This window comes from Chiloscyllium plagiosum, unplaced genomic scaffold (assembly GCF_037043375.1).
Source record: "Chiloscyllium plagiosum isolate Xiang-an unplaced genomic scaffold, Cpla_swu_hap1 HiC_scaffold_19, whole genome shotgun sequence".
Classification (NCBI taxonomy): Eukaryota; Metazoa; Chordata; class Chondrichthyes; order Orectolobiformes; family Hemiscylliidae; genus Chiloscyllium; species Chiloscyllium plagiosum.
This window is the reverse complement of record NW_028270157.1, coordinates 19472498-19489426: the sequence shown is the minus strand read 5'-3', so window position 1 is coordinate 19489426 and position 16929 is coordinate 19472498. Positions and strand designations below refer to the sequence as shown.

At 40.6% G+C, this 16929-nt stretch overlaps 1 protein-coding gene across 17 annotated transcripts in view; it reads left to right on the top strand.

The window, feature by feature from the left end:
• Positions 1-16630, top strand: part of ppfibp1b (PPFIA binding protein 1b) — a 178955-nt gene extending 162325 nt beyond the window's left edge. For all 17 annotated transcript variants that reach the window (XM_087997088.1, XM_043709811.2, XM_043709810.2 and 14 more), the window contains 8 exons: positions 3742-3853; positions 6808-6896; positions 7907-8029; positions 9197-9322; positions 12253-12441; positions 13463-13645; positions 14130-14195; positions 14347-16630. In XM_087997088.1, coding sequence (XP_087853214.1) covers positions 3742-3853; positions 6808-6896; positions 7907-8029; positions 9197-9322; positions 12253-12441; positions 13463-13645; positions 14130-14195; positions 14347-14433 — 975 coding nt within the window. In that variant the 3' untranslated portion in view covers positions 14434-16630. The remainder of the gene's footprint in view (positions 1-3741; positions 3854-6807; positions 6897-7906; positions 8030-9196; positions 9323-12252; positions 12442-13462; positions 13646-14129; positions 14196-14346) is intronic.
• The last annotated feature ends 299 nt before the right edge of the window (positions 16631-16929 follow it).

The window sequence follows — 16929 nt, the reverse complement described above, 5'->3', positions numbered from 1 at the left end:
GAGGGAGAGTCCACCACTGCTACTGGCAGGGCATTCCATGAACTCACGACTCGCTGAGTAAAGAATCTACCCCTAACATCTGTCCTATACCTACCACCCCTTAATTTAAGGCTATGCCCCCTCGTAATAGCTGACTCCATACGTGGAAAAAGGTTCTCATGGTCAACCCTATCTAAACCCCTAATCATCTTGTACACCTCTATCAAGTCACCCCTAAACCTTCTTTTCTCCAATGAAAACAGCCCCAAGTGCCTCAGCCTTTCTTCATACGATCTTCCTACCATACCAGGCAACATCCTGGTAAACCTCCTCTGCACCCGTTCCAGTGCCTCCACATCCTTCCTATAGTATGGCGACCAAAACTGCACACAATACTCCTGATGCGGCCGCACCAGAGTCTTATACAACTGCAACATGATCTCAGGACTCCGGAACTCAATTCCTCTACCAATAAAAACCAGTACGCCATAAGCCTTCTTCACCGCATTATTTACCTGGGTGGCAACTTTCAGAGATCTGTGTACATGGACACCAAGATCCCTCTGCTCATCCACACTACCAAGTATCCGACCATTAGCCCAGTACTCCATCTTTTTGTTACTCTTACCAAAGTGAATCACCTCACACTTATCTACATTGAACTCCATTTGCCACCTTTCTGCCCAGCTCTGCAACTTATCTATATCCCGCTGTAACCTGACACATCCTTCCTCACTGTCAACAACTCCACCGACTTTCGTATCATCCGCAAACTTGCTCACCCAACCTTCTAGCCCCTCCTCCAGGTCATTTATAAAAATGACAAACAGCAATGGTCCCAAAACAGATCCTTGCGGAACACCGCTAGTAACTACACTCTAAGATGAACCTTTACTATCAACTACTACCCTCTGTCGTCTTCCAGCCAGCCAATTCCTAATCCAAACCTCCAACTCACCCTCAATGCCATACCTCCGTATTTTTTGCAGTAGTCTACCATGGGGAACCTTATCAAACGCCTTACTAAAATCTATATACACCACATCTACCGCTTTACCCTCGTCTACCTCCTTAGTCACCTTCTCAAAGAATTCAATAAGGTTTGTGAGGTATGACCTGCCCTTCACAAAACCATGCTGACTATCCTTGATCACATTATTCCTATCCAGATGTTCATAAATCCTATCCCTTACAATTCTCTCTAAGACTTTGCCCACAACAGAAGTGAGACTCACCGGCCTATAGTTACTAGGGTTATCCCTACTCCCCTTTTTGAACAAGGGAACCACATTTGCTATCCTCCAGTCTTCTGGCACTATTCCTGTAGACAACGAGGACATAAAAATCAAGGCCAATGGCTCTGCAATCTCCTCCCTTGCTTCCCAGAGAATCCTAGGATAAATGCCATCAGGCCCAGGGGACTTACCTATTTTCACCCTTTCCAGAATTTCCAACACCTCTTCCCTACATACCTCAAAGCCGTCCATTCTAATTAATTGTGACTCAATATTCACATCGGCAACAATGTCCTGTTCCTGAGTGAATACTGACGAAAAGTATTCATTCAGTGTCTCCCCAATCTCTTCAGCCTCCACACGCAACTTCCCACTACTATCCTTGACTGGACCTATTCCTACCCTAGTCATTCTTTTATTCCTGACATACCTATAGAAAGCCTTAGGGTTTTCCCTAATCCTACCAACTAAGGACTTTTCATGTCCCCTCCTTGATGCTCTTAGCTCTCTCTTCAGATCCTTCCTGGCTACCTTATAACTCTCAATCGCCCCAATTGAACCTTCACGCCTCATCTTTACATAGGCCGCCCTCTTCCATTTAACAAGGGATTCCAATCCCTTCTTAAACCACGGCTCTCTCACACGACCCTTTCCTCCCTGCCTGACAGGTACACACTTATCAAGGACACTCAATAGTTGCTCCTTGAACAAGCTCCACATATCAATTGTGCCCATGCCTTGAAGCCTACTTTTCCAAGCCACGCATCCTAAGTCGTGCCTCATCGCATCATAATTTCCCTGCCCCCAGCTATAACTCTTGCCCTGCAGTGCACACTTATCCCTCTCCATCACTAGAGTAAAAGTCACCGAATTGTGGTCACTGTCCCCAAAGTGCTCACCTACCTCCAATTCTAACACCTGGCCTGGTTCGTTACCCAGAACCAAATCCAGTATGGCCTCACCTCTTGTTGGCCTGTCTACATATTGTGTCAGGAAACCCTCCTGCACACATTGGACAAACACCGACCCATCTAACGAACTCGAGCTATAGCTTTCCCAGTCAATATCTGGAAGGTTAAAGTGTCCCATAACAACCACCCTATTACTTTCACTCTTCTCCTGAATCATCCTCGCAATCCTTTCTTCTACGTCTCTAGGACTATGAGGAGGCCTGTAGAAAACTCCTAACAGGGTGACCTCACCTTTCCTATTCCTAACCTCAACCCAAACTACCTCGGATGGCGAGTCTTCATCCATCGTCCTTTCCACCGCTGCAATACTATCTTTGACAAGCAATGCCACACCTCCCCCTCTTTTATCCCCACCTCTGACCCTACTAAAACATTTAAACCCTGGAACCTGCAACAGCCAATCCTGTCCCTGTTCTACCCATGTCTCCGTAATAGCCACAACATCGAAGTCCCAGGTACCAACCCACGCTGCAAGTTCACCTACCTTATTCCGTATACTTCTTGCATTGAAGTATACACACTTCAAGCCACTTTCCTGTTTTCAGGCATCCTTCTTTGAGATTGATGCCATGTTTCTAACCTCCTTACACTCCAGGTCCTGCACCCGAAAGCTACAGTCTAGGTTCCCATGCCCCTGCAGAGTTAGTTTAAACCCCCCCAAGAGCACTAGCAAACCTCCCCCCAAGGATACTGGTGCCCCTCGGGTTCAGGTGTAGACCATCCTGTTTATAGAGGTCCCACCTTCCCCAGAAAAAACCCCAGTTATCCAGATACCGGAATCCCTCCCTCCTGCACCATCCCTGTAGCCACGCATTTAACTGTTCTCTCTCCCTATTCCTCAACTCTCCATCACGTGGCACGGGTAACAAACCAGAGACAACAACTCTGTTTGTTCTAACTCTGAGCTTCCAACCTAGCTCCCTGGGGCTATTTTCCCTGGAGCCTCTGAGGCTGAGGGGTGACCTTATAGAGGTTTATAAAGTAATGAGGGGCATGGATAGGGTGCATACCAAGGTCTTTTCCTGAGGGTGGAGGAATCCAAAACTGGAAGGCAGAGGTTTAAGGCGAGAGAGGAAAGATTTAAAAGGGACCCAAAGGGCAACCTTTTCTCACATGTATGGAATGAGCTGCTAGAGGAAGTGGCGGAGGCTGGTACAATTACAACATGTAAAAGGCATCTGGATGGGAATATAAATAGAAAGGGTTTAGAGGGATATGGGCCAATTGCTGGCAAATGGGACTTAGTCAGATTGGGATGTCTGTTGGTCCGGGCGAGTTAGACCGAAGTGTGTGTTTCTGTGCTATATGACAGGCAAATTGAATTTTATCTCATTGTCCATTTAGTCACTTTTCACATGTTAAAATGATTTTGACAATATTAACTTGGTATCCTTAACATCATATAGTATTTTCAAAAGATAGAATACGTTGTTGTCAGAAATTTCCACACCCATGTTCCAATTCAGTATCTACTGCAATGAATGTTTAATGATTGAATTTTAAAAGTTTTCTTGAAGAAACCAATCATTATTTGATCAAACTGTTTGTTTGTGTAGGAGCTTGGGATCAAGCATCCTCTGCACAGAAAGAAGTTACAACTAGCTCTGCAGGCATTTGGCTCTGAAGAAGAAGATAATAAGGGAAAGCTGGATTACAATTGGGTGACAAGTGAGTAGAGTAATGTATCACAAAGTTCAATAAAGACTTGGAGATCAATAATTGCAGTTATTTAAGAAACTAAGTCCATCTCTTAGGTGTAATGATTGCAGTTGGGATATGTTCTGCTGTTTCTGAACCTCTGGTTGTGTGACTACAAATAGGCATAACATCAATGGAAAAGGAAGGTGTACTGACTGAAATCAGTTTGGAAACCGAGAGAATTACCAGAATATCATGGAGGTAGAGACCAAGTGAAAATGTTGGATGGAATAAAATGTTTGGTGTGGGGTGGGTAGAGAGGGAATTTACAATCCTAGCGGGTGATAATACTGAACAAGTAAGATCCCAGGCTGAAACCCGGCATGATAGACATAAATTGTATTTTTGCAATTTGCAGTGAATGTAAGTTTAATGCACAGAAGAGGAGGAGGAGAAAGTGAAACTATATATTTTATATGAGACAGTTAAAAAGATCTTTTTATAAGCATCAAAATAAATATAATCATTAATTCCCAGCAATTTACAGGTGGTTAAATGTTTAATTTCTCATTCAAATGACAAAGTCTCAAGAGTTTCATTTCAGTGACTGCACATTCAAAAGATGCGCAAGCAGCTTAACTCATTTTTTTTTCACTGAAACTCCAAAGGCAAAGCATATTGCATAGCAATATTGTTGCTATATTTGTAATTCAGAGACCCAGGAAATGCTTTGCAGACCAGGTCTGGAATTTGAAATTTTACAAAAAGTCTGAAATTAAAACAAATGATAACCGCAAAACTACTGTCTGGTGTCAGAAAAATCCAAGTGATTTACTAATGGCCTTTAGGGAAAGAAATCTACTAGCCTAGCCTGGCCTGGCCAATATATGACTCCAGATCCACCACAATGAAATGTGGCTGTGAAATGCCCTTTGAAATGGCTAAGTAAGTCACTAAGTTCTATGAAACTCTTTAAAAATCTTAAAAGTAATGAAACTGAGCAAACCATTTGACAGCGGTCTAGGCACCAAAAGCAACAACAGCAAACTCCTCCCTAAAGTGCCAGAACTGGGAGAGCCTTCTTGCAGACTAGTCAAGCAACAGCCTGACGTAGTCTTAATCTCACAATTTACAGACAGTAATCCATACAGCAGCATTATTGCTGATTATGTTCTGTCCCACTGGCACCACTGATCTATCTAAGGTGGCGGTACAGTGGTAAACAGGAGGGAGTTGCTGTGCAAGTCCTCAACATTGACTGTGTTTCCCCTGAATTAATGGCATCAGAGCAAACAGCCCACTTGCCTGCCAACAGAACAGTAATGCAATCATGTGGAGGCAAAGTTTCATCCTGACATGAAGAACTGCTTGCATGCCAAACAGCATAAGCCCCAAGCTGTAAGACTGATTCTCTAATTTAGTGGATCAGATCTAATCTCTAGTACAGCTACTTCTGTTTGTTAATGATGGTGGACAATTGAACAACTCTGCAGTGGAGGAGCATCCACAAATATAATTCCCCTCCCCAGTTTTAGGGAATTCCAGCACAATTGTGCAAAAGATTAAGGTTGAAGAAATTGAAAAAATCTTCGGCTCAAAGTACCAAGTGGATGACTGTCTCTGTCTCCTTCTAAAGTCCCCATGCTACTACAGTACCACACCTCAGCTAATTCAGTTCCCTCCACCTGGTATTAAAAATGACTGAAGGTAGAAGATATTGCAAAACTGTGAGCCCTAACAAAATTGCAACAATCGTACTGAAGATGTGCTCCAGAACTTGCCATGCCTCTGCTTAAGCTGTTCCAATACAGATTCAGCACGCAAGCTGAAAACAAGTAACATTTACACCACACAAGTGCCAAGGAATAACCATCTCCAATAAAAGACTATCTAATACTGCCCCTTGACATTGAATGGTGTCACTGAATCCCCCACTCTCTGTCAACATCGTATAGGTTACCATTAACCAAAAACTCAACTGGACTTACCACAAAAACGCAATGGCTACAAGAACAAGTCAGAGGCTAGGAATACTGCAGTGAGTAGCTCACCTCCTGACTCCCCAAAGTCTATCCGCTATCTACAAGGCACACGTCAGGAGTGTAATGGAATACTCCCCACTTGCCTGGATGGGTGCAGCTCCAACAACAATCAAAAAGCTTGACAACCTCCAGGACAAAGCAGCTTACTTGATTGGTACCAAATCCTCAAACACCCACTCCCTCCACCATAGTACACACTGCTGCTATTGAGTGTTAATCTACAAGATGCACTGCAGAAATTCACCAAAGATCCTCAGACAGCACCTTCCAAACCCATGATATTTACATCTGGAAGAACAAGGGCAGCCAATATATGGCAATACTGCCACTTGCCTTCTTGACTTGGAAATATGTTGTCTTTCCTTTAGTGACACTGGTACAAAATCTTGGAATTACATCCTTGAACGTGTTGCATGTTTACCTACACAGAATGGACAGTAGCAGATCAAGAAACAGCTTACTAGCTCTCCACCTCCTTCTGAAAGCCAATTGAGATGGACAATGAATGCAGTTGCAGTCAGAAAAATCCACATCCCCGAATGAATCAAAAAACATTAGCCACATAAGCAGAGTGTGCTGACAGTACTCAGATATCCTGTGCTTGCAAAACTCAGAACATAGTGTCCAGTTTTAGATGTGATTCTGCAATGGGACATTGCTGTGCCATCTAGATTATGCTAAGACTTGTGCTAATACCCAATTCAAGATGATCAACCAGGCATGCAGTTTGGCCCACATATGTATTCCGGAATGTACACAGGGTTGTACGTTTTGCCAAAGAAGAAAATACTATGTTGTGCTACTTCAATCTGCAGAAAACCCCATACTTATCTTTATCCAGTCACTTCAATATGAAGTAATACATGTTGTTTTGATCATACAAATGTTTTCCAATGCAGTTTGCATACTATCAAAGCAGTAAATAGAATTTATCTCCCTTAGGGTGGCTGGATGACATTGGATTACCCCAGTACAAGACTCAGTTTGATGAAGGAAGAGTTGATGGTCGAATGCTCCACTATGTGACTGTGGTTAGTAAATTCTTATTTGAGAGTTTGTGGTAATTTTTAAAAGTTAATTAATAGCTTACAGTAAAGGTTAGATTTGTATTTTAAACTGCATGCCTCTTTTCTCCCATTGACTGTTAAACAAACAATGTAATTAACCTACTATTTAAGTTTACGTTGACTAGTTATTGTTGCCCAAATCATTCCTTCAAATCAAGTCATAGGTGAAAACATCTTCTGGAAAAGGCACGTGACAGGACCCTAGGAATGGCAAATAATATTTAGAAGCTGAGTTTACAACTAAGGTTGAGAGAGTCCTTGATATTGCTGGATTAATATTTCTTGATTAATATTTCCTTGATTAATATTTCTCATTAAAATAAATGTTTGAGATATCAGCCATTTTAGAGCACCATTTGACAGTTTGGATGTTTTCCAGTTGGCCCAGATGTTAAATCATTTCCAGCAAATATGGTCCAGCTGTACTCAAATAGATCACAAATAGTGAAAGTAGCTTGTGCACAAAAGGGAAAGAGAAATCATAGGTCAAGACTCAATTAGAAAGTTCTGTCCTAAACAGTTTCACCTAACCTTTCATGCTTAAGAAACAAAGGTGCAAGAATGTTTCAGATAAACCATATTTAATGCAAATTTGGTGTTTCAAGCAGAATTGTTCTAAATGGCATTTTCTAAAGTAGTGAATTTTAGGCAATTTTAACCGTTTATCATTTTTAAACAATCCTTTTTAAAATTTCTGTTCCAAACTAGTTTAAATTTGCTGGTCTTAAAAGGATGATTTGAGTGTTTCACTGCAGTATTAAATATCTGTTGAACTAACAAGCTAAACACTTCATCCTGTTTTTGTTTAAAAATTGTACTTGTATAAATTAGCAAGCATCTGCCATTTTTCCTGTGACACAATTATGTCCTTGCTTTTATTATTAGCATTCAATTTGGTCCTCATTCATTTCAGTAGTTTGTCACAAGGATGAAATACAGTTTCTCAGTTTAGTTTCTGATTCCTACTCCTGTAGGATGACCTGTTGTCGCTAAAAGTTGGAAGTGTTCTCCATCACCTCAGCATCAAGAGGGCAATTCAGGTTCTCCGAATAAATAATTTTGAAGCTAATTGTCTTCGTAGAAGACCATCTGATGAGGTATGTGTAAAGATTGCTGTGAGACAATTTGAGCTTGACTGAACAGCAAGACTTTGGTTTGGATCCCCCGCATGCATTGAGGGTGGTGTGTGAAGGCTTGGCATGCCTGACTGTGAGAATTGTGAAGAAATATCTGTGGACTGCTGCCTCATTACTGCTGGCAAAGTGAAATTGGTAAAATTCCTTGGGCATAGTTCCTCAGGAAGGTAAAGGGATAAATTGAGAAATATATTCTCTGAAATAATTTGTTCTTCCTGTGTAGTTGGTGTCATGCTTCATTCTGCCCTTTAATAGGTGCCACTGTACTCCAGCCTTGTGGTGTGGGTATTGCTCCATCGTTGAGTGAAGGTGAGCAGTCAGGACTTGACTGCAACAAACATTATTGTGTTCTCTTAAATGAAATCGATCCTCCTTGTATCATATTTTCCAGTGATTATATTAAGCTAATTTGCTACCATTAACATCTGCAAACCAGAGGGAGGTGATGAGTTTTGGGTGGAGGTTTGCTCGCTGAGCTGGAAGGTTCATTTCCAGACGTTTCATTACCCTACTAGGTAACATCTTCAGTGGGCCTCAAGCGAAGCAATGCTGAAAATTCCTGCTTTCTATTTATATGTTTGGGTTTCTTTGGGTTGGTGATGTCATTTCTGGTGGTGGTGGTGTTTCCTGTGGTGAAGTCACTTCCTGTTCCTTTTCTCAGGGGATGGTAGATGGGGTCTATCAAAAAACACAGAGTTAGACCCCATCTACCACCCCCTGAGAAAAGGAACAGGAAATGACATTGCCACAGGAAATGACATCACCAACCCAAAGAAACCCAAACATATAAATAGAAAGCAGGAACTTTCAGCATCACTTCGCCTGAGGTCCACTGAAGATGTTACCTAGCAGGGTAACAAAATGTCTGGAAATGAACCTTCCCGCTCAGTGAGCAAACCTACATCCCAAACCTCAACCTGAGCTACAAATCTTCTCAAGACTCAATAGGAGGTAATGAGTGCCTATATCTATGGAGCCTGCATTTACCTGATGTCTTTCATGACCTGGGTGTCCTTAAGTATGTGCTCACTGTTAATACAGGTGTGAGGTGCAGAACTTAAGTCTGTGTCATCTCTTAAATTTGAGGGGAAAGACCATTTGAATCAGCTGTCACTACTTACTTTCTAGAATAACATCACCCCCGCTGAAGTCTCCCGGTGGACGAATCACCGAGTGATGGAATGGCTACGCTCAGCAGATTTGGCAGAATATGCACCCAATTTGCGTGGTAGTGGAGTGCACGGTGGATTAATGGTAAGAGGAAACAGAACATAAGAACAAGGAGCAAGAGTAGGCTATCTAGCCCTTTGAGCCCACTCTGCCATTCAATTAGATAATGGCTGCCGTTCAATAAGATCAAGGGTTAGCTCCACTTACCCACCTTCTGACCAGAACCCTTAATTCCTTTACTGTTCAAAAAATTATCTATCTTAGCTTTAAAAACATTCAATGAGGAAGCCTCTACTACTTCACAGGGCAGGAAATTCCATACATTCACAACCCTTGGGGTGAAGAGGTTCCTCCTCAACTTGGTCCTAAATCTACTCCCCCTTATTTTGAGGCTATGCCCTCTTGTTCTAGTTTCACCTGCCAGTGGAAACCACCTCCCTGCTTCTATCTTACCTATTCATTTTGTAATTTTATATATTACCATTTGATCCCTCCTCATTCATCTAAATTTCAGTGAATATAATCCCAGTCTACTCCGTCTCTCCTCAAAAGCCAACCCCCTCAACTCCACTGAAGTGAATCTCTGCTGCACCCCCTCCAGTGCCAGTACATCCTTTCTCAAGTAAGGAGACCAAAACTGCACGCAGTACTCCAGGTGTGACCTCACCAGCACCCTATACGGCTGTAATACAATCTCCCAGCTTTTAAACTCAATCCCTTGAGCAATAAAGTACAAAATTTCATTTGTCGTCTTAATTACCTATTGAACCTGCAAAGCAACGTACTGCAATTCACGCACAAGAACACCCAGGTCCCTCTACATAGCAGCATGCTACAATTTTTAACAGTTCAAATAATTCTTTTTAACTGTTAATCTACCAAAATGGATCACTTGATATTTATTAACATTGTACTCCATCTGCCAGACCTTTGCCGACTCACTTAAACTATCTCTATCCCTCTGCAAACCTTTTGAGTCCTCTGCACGTTTTGCTGTACCACTCATCTTAGTGTCTTTGCAAACTTTGGCACACTACATGTGGTCCCCAACTCCAAATCATCTATGTAAATTGTGAATAATTGCAGTCCCAACACTGATCCTTAAAGCACATCACTAGTCACTGATTGTTTTTCTGGTTGGCAATCACTTATCTCCACTCTTTGCTTCCTGTTAGTTAGGAGAAAGTGAGGTCTGCAGATGCTGGAGATCAGAGCTGGAAATGTGTTGCTGGAAAAGCGCAGCAGGTCAGGAAGGGCTTATGCCCGAAACGTCGATTCTCCTGTTCCCTGGATGCTGCCTGACCTGCTGCGCTTTTCCTTCCTGTTAGTTAACCAATCCTCCATCCATGCTGATACTTTGCCCGTAACACTGTGCACCTTTATCTTATACACCGGCTTTTTTTGTGGCATCTTGTCAAATTCCTTTTGGAAATATAGAGGCACCAGATCTACTGAGTTCCCATTGACCACCTTGCTTGTAATGTCTTCATAGAATTCCAGTAAATTAATTGAACATGATCTGCCTTTCATGAACCCATGTTGCGTCTGTCCAATGGGGCAGTTTCTATCTAGACGTCTTGCTGTTTCTTCCTTGATTGATAGATTCAAGCATTTTCCCTGCTATAGAAGCCAACTGGCTTATAATTCCCCATCTTTTGTCTACCTCCTTTTTTTAAGCAATGGCGTCAGACTTGCTGTTTTCCAATCTCCTGGAACTGCCCCCGGATCCAGCGAAGTTTGAAAAATTATCACAAGTGTACTTGCTATTTCTCCTGCCATCTCTTTAGTAGCCTGGATTGCATTCCATCAGGTCCAGGAATCTTGTCTGCCTTTAAGCTCCACTAGCTTGCCCAGCACTGTGTTTCATGATATTGATAATTTCCTAGGTCCTCACCTATTTTCGTCTCCTTGTCAATTACTGGCATGTTATTCCTGTCCTCCACTGTAAGACTGACACAAAGTACCTGTTCAATGCCTCAGCTATTTTTTCATTTACCATTATTAAAAGTCTTCCTTCTCATCTTCTAAATGACCAGAGTTTACCTTAGCCACTTTCTCATTTTCTGTATTTGTAGAAACTTTTGCTGTCTATCTTTGTTCTGAGCTAGTTTACTCTCATAAGTAACTTTTCTTTGTTGCTCTTTTTATGGCTTTCTGTTGACCTTTAAAGTTTTACCAATCTTCTGGTTTGCCACCGGTCTTTGGCACTTTTGTATGCATATCTTTCGATTTGATAGCCTTCCTTATTTCCATAGACATCTGTGACTGAAAAGAAGGCAGACATTTATAGCAGGTTATGTTCCCTTCACCAGCATCACCACAGTGGCTAGGAATAAAAGCACCAGACTGACACTTTAGGAAGAGCAGATTGAATAGAAACAACAAAGTTTCCTTTTAAAAGGAAAATCTAGTGGATGCTGAAAACCTTTTTTAAAAAAAAAACTGCTGGCAATACTTGGGTCTGGTAGTATCTACGGACAGAGAAACAGAGCAAACATTTCAAGTCAGTGGCCTTTCGTCAGAACTGAAAAACGTTGGAGACAAGCAATTTTTTAAACATGTCCACAGACTTGGGGAAGAGGTTTTGGACTGGGAACCAAGATGTTTTTTTCCTGTATCCAAATCTGAGATTTTTCTCTCGTGTGTACTTGATCAATGTTCTATTTTTATTTCCCTCTTGTTAAAACCTGCTAGCCTTTTGGTAGTTACTCCAATGCTGTATTGGTCAATAGCTAGCTGCTGGTGCATCTAGTCTGTGAGAAGGCAGTAGCTATTTGTTTCATTGGGAGTAGTAGTTTCTCCAATTGTAACTAAATACGACAGGAAGTATTTTAACCTTGCGCTGTGCACTCTCGCTTCTGGAACTTGACTGGAATCCTATACATCTAACTTTGGATTTGTGTAGCCTTGGGCAGTCAGCTGTGAGGACAGAGATGCACAAGGTTGTGAAATTGGAAATAAGCAGTCTTGATCAAGAATACATGTTAAATGTGATTAATCTATTCTATCTATAGGTTCTAGAACCTCGTTTTAATGTGGAAACACTAGCGATGCTGCTAAACATCCCTCCCAACAAGACACTACTTAGACGACACTTAGCTACTCACTTTAATTTGCTGGTTGGTCCTGATGCTCAGCAGCAGAAACGAGAGGCTGTGGAATCCCCAGACTATTCTCTCCTAACAGCCACTGCCAAAGTAAAGGTGGGTATAAAAAGCAGTACATGCAAACTGTTTCTCCTTATTCTGTGTTGTATTTATGTGATTGTATCTTGTGCACATTATACAAATGAACAATTTGAAGCACCATCTAGGTATATTCAACAAGCATGTTGAAGGCTGAGTGTTTTTGTTGTAGGTACAGAAGCCCACATTCCTGTCAATTCTCCTGCTCCTTGGATGTTGCCTGACCTGCTGCGCTTTTCCAGCAACACATTTTCAGCTCTGATCTCCAGCATCTGCAGACCTCACTTTCTCCATCACTTAAGAAAGCTCTAATAACTTTCTGTTTTTAGGGCATAGAACTGTACAGTACAGGAACAGGCCCTTTGGCCCACAGTGTTGTGTTGAACATGATGCCACATTAGACTTCTCCCTTCTGCCTGCTCTTGATCCATGTCCCTCCATCCCTTGCATATTCATATGCTTATCTAAAAGTCTCTTAAATGTCCCTTCATATCTGCCTCCACCACTATGCCTGGCAGCATGTTCCACACTCTCTGCAAAAACAAAACTTGCCTCTCACATCTCCTTTGAACTCCCCCACCTTAACTGCATGCCCCCTAGTTTTGGACATTTCAACTTTGGAGGGGTATGGGGAAAAGAAAAATTAAGTGTCAACCTAATCTGTGCATCTCCGTTTTATAGACTTCTATCAAGTCTCCCTCAGCCACTACTGCTCTAGAGAAAGCAACCCAAGTTTTTCTAGCCTCTCCTTATAGCTCATGTTCTCTACTCCAGCCAGAATTCTGGTAAACCTCTTCTGCACCCTTTCCAAAGCTTGCTGTAAATGTACTTACCACAATACTGTGTGGCCTAAGCAAAGTCTTATAAAGCTGCAAGATAACATCCTGACTTTTGGACTCAATTTCCCAACAGATAAAAGCAAGCATGCCATATGCCGCCTTTACAATCCTACCTACTTGCGTGGATTCTATATAGAGGGTATAAATTGGTTTGTGGCTATCACTGATTGGATGTTGATAATTGTACATTTCTCCTACAGCCAAGAAAGCTGGCATTCAGTAATTTTGGAAGCTTGAAGAAACGGAAACAGGATGAAGAAGAATATGTATGTCCAATGGAATTGGGACTTCCTGCAGGAACTGGTTTCAGACAAGGAAATAAACAGACACGGGGAATAGACATACGAGTATATAACGATGAAGACTTGGACAGGATAGAGCAGGTAAAGGTGACCATGTGCAGACTAATGCTTAATGTTGTTAATTAAGATTTTTAGTAGAAACCATTTTAGACTTCGCTAAGAACATAAATTCATTTAAACTATCGACATGTACATCAGCAGGAAAGCTGCTACTTCTCGGTTGCTGCTAGAGTTGGTCTTTGAGGAATCAGGAATCTTTTTGCTTTGTATAGTAGCTCAAGTATTTTCAGCTGTTTGAGGTCCAATGTTAAAAGCGCCCTCATATTTTTCTCAAACGTTTTGGCACTTGAGTGCTGAAACAGGCCCAAGCAGTCTACAGACATAACCCTTTTCATGTCCACTGTCTAAGATGAGTTACAAAAGCATATTGAGAGTGACTCGGGTGGAGGTGCCAATGGGACTGGAGGAGGTACTGTTGGATTGAATTATAAATTGACTGTATGGTCATGATGTTTTATTGACGAATGTTCTTGAGAGGATAACAATGTGTGCTACTTACTTGTAGATGGATGATTCTGAAGGAACAGTGAGGCAAATTGGAGCGTTCTCTGAGGGAATCAATAACCTAACAGTAAGTGTGGTACTGAAAAGCAATAAACTTAAAATAAGAAATGTGCCTGTGATAGAAACTAGAGATTTTGTATCATTTTCCAAAGTATTTTTTAACTTTATTTTTGCCTATTTATCTTGTGCCTCAGTATCTTCTTTCCTTTTCTTTGTAGCATATGCTAAAGGAGGATGAGATGTTTAAAGATTTAAGTGCAGGCTCTCCATGCACCAGCATGACTGATGAGGATTCAAACGTGTAATTGTGCATCAGAACTCGACACCTTGAATATGGACCCAGCTTTTTATGGAAGTTCTTAGACCAACACTACTAAATTTTAAATTTGTGTTATGAATACATTATGCAAATACATAACCGCATACATTGAATTATTTCTCCTGTTTGGAAAGATCTTTTATCTACACATTTTGCAGAAAAAATGCGATCATTATGTTAGAACCGTTGGACTACAGTCCTTTTCATGAAAAGTAAATTCCGTACGTTTTGAATTTAAAATTCATGTTTTATCAGACTGTAGATGCCAATAATTTATTTTTTGTAGATTGATTGTATAGTGGTTCAGTACAGTATTAAAAGCCAATTCTTGAATGTTTTTTTCATCAAGACATTGGGGAATTTTTAATGAGAGACGTGAAGAGCCTAAAGTGCTAGTGTCCTCTGGTGGCCTGATTACTGAACTGTCTCCTGTAGTCTGGTCTGACCTCCAAACCCAACAAATTGGGTTCAGCAGCCAAAAAAAACACTCATGAGTTATGAGAGTAAAGCAATATTTCCAGAATGCCTTAAATAACCAAAAATACTGCCATTTTGTTAATGTCACTTATTTTACATTGACTTTGCCTTGTCCTGCCACAATACAAATTTTGTACCTTTTTGTAATGTCTTTCTAAATGGCAGGTAAAAGGGGATGTTTTATAACAAGCAACTTGTACTGAGATTACTGACAAGCGCAGTGATTAATGTTGATGTAGGGATTGCATACCAGCTGGTTACTGGCCTAGAATCCACACAGAATTTATCAAGTGTTTCTCAAAATGTGAGGTTTGAAGTACTGTAATTACTGTTTTGTAATCTGAACTGCAATTATAATCTAGGAAGTCTTAACAGAAGTTGACTGTTGGGTTGTAACCATGTTCATTTTAAGTATCTGGATATTTTAAATGGTACATGCTACATTGTAAGAACTATTCCTATTTCTTAACCAGAAGGTAACTGGAGATCATGTTATTGATCATTCTGAACACTTTAACTGGCTTAAGCAATTTGATTTTGCTTCATCATATGTACATCAGTATCTCTCAATTCACTTGGATGGCTAAATTGTGTGGAAATTACATCATAATCTGAGTCTAGCTCAGTATCAGTTTAAAATCGATTATCGACACCCATCCTGTCAGAGTGGACTGAGATTCTTGCTAACCTCTTTCCGTACATCAGTGCTATAGATTAGTTAACATTTCTGCATTAGAAATGCAATCAATGTAACATGGAATCCTGAACAAATACTTTTCACAGAATTATGGACATTGAACGTGAGCCCTTTCTATGCAGCAATTTGTTATTGTTCTGTATTGCATAATGCATCATTGTAATACTTAATTTTGTTTCACAAATATATATTTTAGCCAAAATTTATGTTCATACGACTTTAAAATTTAAATAATCTTCTTATTTAAACATCAGGAAGAAAACTAATCTTTAAAAGCTACAGCTTCCTGTTTGCTCAAGTCTCTGAACACTATAATGTGTATTTTTTTTACACTCTTCAAATATTAAAAACAAATTACATTAGTGCCATTGAGGGGAAAAAACCCATAATTTTGAGGGTAATGTACTGGCAGTCAGGGAATCTCTAAAGCAAGACATTTTCAAAACATCAGAGTCACTTGTTTTTGAATCTGGAAACTGTAGCCCTGCATCAAACCTGGTGTTCAATGTGCTTTATATTACTTTATTTATTTCACTGTTAATGATGCCATTATTCTGCCATATACTTTAATGTTGAGGGTTTCTTGTGCAATGTTTGTGGCATATTTATATATGTATTTAGTATGTTAATTTCCATTGATAACATTTACTTGAGAACAGTGGCTTTTTTGCAAGATATTGTTGAGCTCCAAAGTGTTCTAAAAAAACTCAAGATTCTTGCACCAGCCTCCAAGAACGTGAAAACTCATTTTAGTGGCTGTGTGAATTTCCTTTCTATTCCTGCCTTAAAATAGAGTTGACTTTCGATCATTGCATTCTGCGAAGGTACATTATGGACAAATTTTGAAACAGGTACAATGTGTGTGCCTCAGTAACTACCCATAATATCCTTGGAAGTATTTTTTGGTCTCCAGTTTGGTTTACTGGCCAAGCTTCTTTGAACGCAATGTCAAAATCATCATTTATTCAGAATTAATGTTTCAAGTAAAAATAAAATATTGCATAATGCATTTTTGTTTGAATTGCATTTTTTCCCCTAGAAGTTACCTTCAGTGAGGTGCTTAAGTGTGGAAGGATAGTAGTGTTGTACTAATTTGAGAATGATTCCACATCGTTCCTGTGGAACAGCAGAACGATTCTAGGGATGAAATCTCAGATATTACTTCCACAGCATGGGTCATGGTTTTGTAAGAACTTTTCTCAGGGCTATTGAATTTTCTTCACCTTGTAGATGCCTCCTGTGGCTGGCTGATACAGGTAGGACTGCAGAGAAACAGGCCTATATGCCCTCACTGTGTACTTTGTATCC